The 8,306-nt window shown below is 27.9% G+C and overlaps 1 pseudogene across 1 annotated transcript; it reads right to left on the bottom strand.

Annotated features, from left to right (window-relative positions):
• Positions 1–5,107: 5,107 nt before the first annotated feature.
• Positions 5,108–5,784, bottom strand: M431DRAFT_554527 (annotated as a pseudogene; the record flags this gene model as incomplete). The annotated part of the gene is made up of 1 exon: positions 5,108–5,784. A coding segment is annotated over one exon (439 nt), but the record flags the coding sequence as incomplete, so codon positions are not given.
• Positions 5,785–8,306: the final 2,522 nt, after the last annotated feature.

Here is an 8,306-nt window from a genome sequence, read left to right as displayed (position 1 = left end):
ATAATAAACTCCTAGTAGAACCTAAGAAATATAACTTTTATATATAAAAGGTTATATTTTTAAAATATATTATTACCCTAGGTAAAGTTTAAATAAACCTTAAAAAACTTAAAGTAATTAATAATTAAAAACTGCTATAAAACGTTAAGTAAATATAAAGCTTTTTAAGATTTATTAATTACTACTAATACTTTATTAAGGACTTTTTAAGAATTATTATACTATTTATAAACTTAATAAAAAGAAATATTAAATTTAAACTTATATAAGATATTTTAGTTACCTTTAAATACCTTAAATAAGCTTTTATAAGTATACTAGTATTTATAATATTTAACTTAAATAAACCTATTATAATTAAAACTAATACCTTAGACTATATAATTAAAGAAATACTTAGCTAACTAAATAAAAAAAGGAAACTTAAGCCTATTACTTACTTTTCTAAAAAATTAAATAAACTAGAACTTAAATATCTTATTTATAATAAAAAGTTTATAGCTATATACTAAGTACTTAGTAAGTAATATTAAAAATATTACTATAAAAAAAGCTAATTTTTAATAATAATCTTTATAAATTACTAAAATATTACTTACTTTATAATAATATAAAAACTATTTTATAAATAAGTTAAGTACTATAAGTAATTTTTTAAATTTAAGCTTATTATTAAATACTATAATAAATTAAATAATAAATATACTAATATACTTAGTAAATACCTAAACTACTTTTAAAAACTTCTAAAAGTTAAAGTATAAATACTAAAAGAAAACTAATATAAAAACTTAGTTATTTAATTAATTAATACCTTATATTAAATTAAGATAGATAACTTAATTATTAATAATATAAAAAAATATATTAAAAACTAGGAAAATAAATAATATTTAAAAAGTATTTTTATAAATATTAAATACCTAATACTAAATAAACTTATTTAGGTACTAAAAGACTTACGGAGTAAAGTAGTAAAATTAGTTTATATATATAAGCTTAATAAATATTATAAAATTAAAAAAACTATATAGTAAGTTAAATAATATTTTAAATTTAAGGGTATTAAAACATAGGTATAAAAGGTTATATAAGAATATATAATATATAAATAAGCTAAAAGCTCTAAATATAAGCTATATAAATAACTATAACTATTACTTATACTATAAAAACTATAGAAATTAATCTTATTTAACTTAATTACTAAGCTACTTTTTTTTAAAAGAATTAGTTATAAAGGTATTTTATAATAGTATTTTTATAATAGTTAATAAACTTATAAAAATAACCTACTTTATATTATTTAAGGAAGCTAGTAATATAAAAGAACTAACTTATATAATAATAAAATATATTATAAATAACTATAAATTACTAAAAAATATAATCTTTAATAAGGGAAATATATTTTTATTTAAATTTTAAAAAATATTTATAACTAAGCTAAAAATAAATTATAAAGCTAGTATAGCCTACTACTTATAAATAAATAAATAAATAAAAAAGATTAACTAAATAATTAAAACTTATTTATACTACTATATTAATTTTAAGTAAAATAACTAAGTAAAACTCCTCCTTATTATATAACTTACTTATAATAGCATAAAATTAAAATTAATTAGGAAATTACTATTCTTCTTAAACTATAGATTTAAACCTAAAGTTTATTAATTATAAAAGTAAGGGGAAGATATTAAAAAAGCTATAATAAAGGTAAAAGATATAATTAAATTATATAATAAACTATAATAATAACTTAAATTTATTTAATAAAAGATAATTAAATATATAAATAAAAATAAAATTAAAAAACTAACCCTTTAGGAAAAGGATATAGTTTAGTTTTACTAATATATATAAGGAAATAAATAAGTAAATATTAAAATAAATAAGCTAAGTAATAAACTTAATTTTAAAAAACTTAAATTTTATAAAATTTTAAAAAAAAATTAAAAAAATAAATTATAAACTTAAACTTTTAAAATAATAAAAAAAATAAGGAAAATATATATATTTAATATTTTATATTTCCTTATTAAAAAAAGTATAAATTAATAAGGAAACTAAAAAGTTTATTTAAAATAAAATTATTATTAAAGGAGAAAAAGAAGAATATAAAGTAAAAGATATTAATATAATAAAAATAAAAGAAGATAGTAAATAATATTATAAAGTATAATAGGAAAAAGGAAAAAAAAAAAAAAATATAAAAATTTATTAAGTATTTTAAAAACTTAATAGCACTAGTAGAAAAACTTTATTAAAACCTATGGATTACGCTAGCTTAGGATCTATTATTAATATCTTTAAATAATTTACTAATTTTAAAGAAGCAGGGATAACTTTAAAAAAACCTTTTACTAATTATACTATAGTAGCTTAATAAGCAGTCTCCGCTTTCTTATATTTAACCTTATTTAACTTCTTTAAATTATTAATACCCTACGTAATTATATACGTTATCTTCTTTAGCTATAGACGTTTTTATTTATAAAGATATTTAATCTTTATATTAACTATTTTACGTTTTTCTTTAGCTTTTTTAAAAGTATTTTTATACTAAGTATAAAATAAAGTAATTTTTTAAAGTTAAGCTAATAATAATAAATATATATTATATAAGGATTTATTATCCTTTATATATTTAGTATAATAAGTAAAATCTTCTTTAGATATTTAATATTTTAAAAAGCTTTACTTTTTTTTATTAAAATAATATATATAGTTTTTTATTTTAATAAAATAAAATAAAATAATTTTTAAAAAAGTATTATAATACTTTATCTTAAGATAAGAGTTTTTATAAATACTTAATATAATAATTAATAAAAATATATAAATATAATAGAAAAATAAAAATATTAACGAAAATAAAGGAAGTAGCTACTTATACTAAATACAGTAAGGTTTTAAAAATAAAATTAATAAAAAAGGGATATTATATTATAACCTAACTCTTAAGGTTATAATAATAGACTAATAGGTTAGCCTAAACTAGATTAACTTTAATCCTTTAACTAATTAAGGAAGGATTAAAATATAACTTCTTAATTTAACAGTAGATTAATAAACTATTTATTAATCTAGGGAAGGATTAATATTCTATATATTAATTTAGTCTAGGTTAACTAAATATATAAGTTTACTTTATATTATTTATTAAAATCCTTAAATAGCTAATTATTATTATAGCATTTATAATATAATTAAATTAGAATATAGATATTTATTTTTATTTATATTACTAGCTGGTAATAAGATTACCTATTACTGACCTAATTGCTTTGCTAATATAAACTATAGAACCACTCTAAGGTTTGTCCCTTGGAAACAGCTAACCTATACTAATCTATAGGACCTGGTTTATTACATAAAGGTATATAAAATAACTACTAATAATTTCTTATATAAATAATAGTATTTTCCTATAATAAAAAGTATATTACTAATAAGCATTTACTTATAAAGCTTAAATATTTAAAGTATAGTATATTTTTACTAAGTAACTTTAATATTTATTATAGTATATATTTATAAAAGCTTAACTTATATATATATAATATATTTATAAACTAAATTATCTTTTTTACTTAAAGTAATCTCTTTATTATACTAAACTCTTTTATAAAAAATAAGTCTGTAGATATAGCTTAATAATAGCTATTTTTTAATATAACCTTAAAAAAGAAACTAAAGGCCCTTTAATTACTTAATTTATTTTATAATTTATATAATAATAAAACTTATTTTTTAGCTATTTATATATATAATATTTATATAAATAATTAAAGGTTTTTATAAATTATACTAGGTAACTATCTACGTCTAAAAGGCAACTAGGCTTATTATAATACAGCTTAATAAATTTATAATAACTAATATAATATTATTTTATTTTAGTAAAAAGCCGTAGTATATTATAATAGTAGGCAAGAGAATAAGCCAGGAGGTAATCCAAAGGTATATAAGATCCTATATATTTATAAATTACTAAGCCAGGAACTATAATTATATTAGGTACTTTAATATAATTTAATTATCTAATATTAAATAAACTTTACCTTTATTAAATAAATTAACTCTACCTTTAGCAGAGTAGGGTAAGAAAATTAACTCTACTAAAGATAATATAAACATTAACTACGAGGTATTAGGTTACTTTTTCCTTCTTTGATCCCGTATAGCCGTTGTCGGATGGGCTTGGGAACGGCATATATGCGTGGTCCGCATCGCCTGACTTCACGTTTAACGCTCTCGCACAGCATTATGAGAATGCTAACCCTGAGATTAGAGGCTGGCCTTAGCTCGTTAAGGTAATCCAAGATGCTTTTCAGATTATATCTTTTAAAATAGAGAACTGTATAGGTAAGGATAACAGAGACCTGCTAAAGTATTGAGGATAAAGATACTTCTTTATTATCTAAATAAATAACTTTTTAAAGCTACTAATTTCAAAGATTTTAACTATATACTAAAGCTTTTAAGAAAAAAAGCTAGCGAAAATATATAGTAAACTACTTAAAAATATAAATTTACTACCTTTACTCTATATAACCTAGCTACTTATATTTATCCTTTATAACTCCAGCCTAATACTTAAGCTTCTATTACATTAAATAATAACCTATTTTTTCCCTTTACCTTAACCGCATTTATAATCTCCCTCCTACTATCTAGTTACAGTACCTGCTCTTCTATTATAAAAGGAATAATAATATCCTAGATTAATTTACAAATCCCTTTTATTACTTTACTTTTAATTTCCTCTTTCCCTTACCTTACTACTAATAAAATACTTTTAATTACTAAGCTATTTATTTAACTATATATACCCTCCTATTTCCTATCTTTTACTATAGCCTAAAGTAAAAGAAGTTACGCTATTTTATTTTTAAGCTTAGCCTTATCTTTACTACTGCAGTTATATACTTTTATAACCTACTTAAACCCTAGTACCTTAGGTATATTTAGTAAATTATCGCCTTTAAGTTAAAAAAGCAAATATACCTATAAAACTATAACTAATATTATATTACCTAAGCCCTGTATTACTTAATTATACCTATAGTTAATCCGCTACCCTATTATTTTACTAGCCCTACTTTCTACTATTACTTACTATATAAGTATTATCTCCGCCTTAATCCCGTCTATTATACTACTATTAGTCTTAATATAATAGCCTAAAAAGTTAATAGCGTCTTAGTAAGCTATTAGTATTACGTCTTTTATATACCGCGGATTAAAAACACTACCTTCCTTTACAATAATAACCATCGGCCCTTTAAAGATTGTCTCCTCCTACGTATCCCTAATAAGTATCGGCTATATACTATATACTATCTGGTTGGTCGTAAGGTTAGTAACGGAAACGTCCGGATCCAGGTACCAGATATTAATCGTATCTGCGTCCTCCTTTCTCCCGCGAAGCCTATTGCCACGAACGAAGTGCAGCCTACGTCCGATGTCCATAGCACTTGGGGGTTCTTGTTGTATACTTTACACCAGTGGCATCCACTGACGGGCATGCTTATGAAGTTGTACCTATGGTACTTCTTGACGTCTTTTATGCTTCCTTTTCCCGTGTGGGTTCGGAAGTTATAGCCGGACTTCTGGAGTTTTTTCTTAATCCAGGCGTTATGGTGGTATTCGTTGCAGTGGCGTCGGCATTCTTCGCCATGATCGCAGTTTCCAAAATCTAGGAAATCGCACGAGCAGGCGTGCCAGTCTGCTATCTTGTTAACTATGTGAGTTCTGCAATAGAACTCAGTGCACGAGTCAGGGTTCTGGTAACCACATTCTTTGGTGAAGCAGGTGTCGCATTGTGCCTCTTCCCAATCTACGAGCTGTTGTCGTGTTTCAAGGTTGTATTTTCTGAGAATCCTGACCACAGGTCGGGATACCTCAAGGGTGTCAATTCGGGTTGGATCCGTGAGCGATATTGCGCGAATTTGCACACGCTGCTGTGCCTTAGGGATGTCCCATAGCAGGGGTGCGGTATCGATTGCAATAGTGTCAGCGGTTTCCGATGGGGGCATAGCGTTGTATACTGGCGCTACGTCCTTAGGGCTGTCGACTTCCTTAAGGTAGGTTTCTCCACTAGAGCTTGTGTTAGTTCATCAAGTTCAAGTTTCTCCATAACTTGAGCTATGTCCGAGTCAGAGATCCTATTATTGCCGTATTCTTGGTTTAACGGTTGCTCGAACCTGTAGATGGCATTGACTGTTTGTCTAGGTCGTTCCTGAGGTTTGTCGATTTTCTTAGATCGACAATTCCGAGCCATGTGTCCCTCCTTGCCACAGTTGTAGCAGAGGAACTTCTTGCCCTTGGTGATGGCGTCGAGATCCATCCGTCCAGGGTTTGTTCTATGGGCATGAGCGATTTCTTTATGTCGTTTTTTGCCCTGGTTGGCCTTGTAGTAGCGTAGAGGGAAAAGTTGCGACTTTCCCTTACGCTCCTTTTGGCGCTTATACTGTCGGTCGTCGATTTTGACAGCTTCGTTTATGTATTCCTGGAGAGTATCGGGATGATTGATTTTGTATAGTTCGTCCTTTACTTCTTCCTTTAATCCTTTATAGAAGTATCCTATTAAGGGTTCGTGTCCCTATTCGAGCTTCGAGGAGATCTGCATGAACTGAGAAACATACTCAGATGCAGCTCCTTTTTGATGAATTTCCCTGAGTTTTTGCTCGGCAACCCGTTCTTCATCAATTGTTCCGAAGACTGACTGGAGTGTAATTTCGAAGTTTACATAGTCCGAGAAGATGTGGTTGGTCTTGCTATTGCGAAATATATCTGTTGTTCCAACATAGTCTCTTGCAATGGGTTCAAACTAGTTAAGGGCAGCTCCTTCTATATAACTGGAAGCGTGAAGGATCTTGCTTTCAACGGTCAGGAACTGTCCGCTGTTGACAGTGTGGTAGACCTTGGGTTGACTGAGAAAGGTCTGTAAGGTACCAGCCTTTCCAACAAAGGGTCCTAGTTGCTTGAGCTTGATCATTTTGGCAGCTTTAGCATCCTGAGCCAACTTCAGGTCATCCTTCAGTTGGTCATTCTGCTCTTGAAGTTCCTTTAAGGCTGCTGCAAGGCTTTTGAGAGTGATAGCAGATTCAGGGGTTGGTTAAGGAGCCATAGTGCTTTCTATTGCCCAAATGGTGCACAGTACCGATCTGAACAAGACTCGTTAACGTATGACGAACCGGTCTATACCAGGTAGTATAGGGTAGTTTCTCAAGGTAATAAACTATTCGTAGTTTATATTAACAGAGGCGGTAGGGTGCAAATAGGCAATCTTATCAGGTAGCTAGTAGGTTGAATACAATAATCAATCTTATTACTATATTAACGACTGGCTATCTAAGCTATCTAAGGAGTATAGTAACTGAATCTTATATATCCAGTCGATATCGTTAAGTCGACTGAGGTCGACGATCGACTTGTGTCGACTTCAACCGTAGGTCGCTGAAGGTCGACGAGCGACTTGCGTCGACTCGTTCCTTATTGGCAGATCGGTCCGTAGTTAATCCAGGTACGTACCGATCAGGCGACCATAAGGCGTTCGGAACGTAACAACCAGACTGTTACATAAAAACTATAACTATAATCTTAACTATGTGTATAATATATATTTAATAAAGAAGACTGTAGTAAGGTAAGGCTATATAATATAGGGCCTAGTAGTAGTAAAGTATAATATATAAGGCTAAGTATAATAAGGCTTATTTATTTAAGAAAAAAAAAATTAAAGCTATGCCCCTTGCCTTTCTTTATGCATAGGCTATAACCCCCTTACATTTTATTAAGCTATGCATATGGCCTAATGCGGAATAACAGGATAAGCATATGCCGAAGGCCTAAAGCTATGGCTACACTAAGCGAAGCCTTAGGCTTATTCCCTACTTTTTATATCTCTAGATAGCTCTTATCGGTACCTTAAAGTTCAGCTAATAGAATCTATATTGCATTTACATACTCTTCTAGGGAAAGACACCTGATAGGAGCGTTTAACAGACTGTAGATAGTACGCGTTGTTATGTTCCTTACACCAAGACGCTACACCGGACACTGTTGGGATGAAGGACGCTGCCGTGAACCACGCCGATAACAACCATGCTAATGAGACTATTTGAATTCGAAGGATAAGTTGGTCCGGATATAGTGGTAATGTAAGGTGGCGCTCGTCAGAGGCGCCCATTCATAGAGCCAACAAACCTGCTCCCAATTCGTGAGAATAGTATTTCTCACGTTTGGGGCCAGTCCTTTCGGAGGGCAGCTTGTCACAAACCTGCTCCCAATTCGTG

The sequence above is a fragment of the Trichoderma harzianum genome, assembly GCF_003025095.1.
Source record: "Trichoderma harzianum CBS 226.95 unplaced genomic scaffold M431scaffold_64, whole genome shotgun sequence".
Taxonomy (NCBI): domain Eukaryota; kingdom Fungi; phylum Ascomycota; class Sordariomycetes; order Hypocreales; family Hypocreaceae; genus Trichoderma; species Trichoderma harzianum.
Note: the sequence above shows the minus strand (reverse complement) of the source record. Positions and strands in the feature narration are given on the sequence as shown.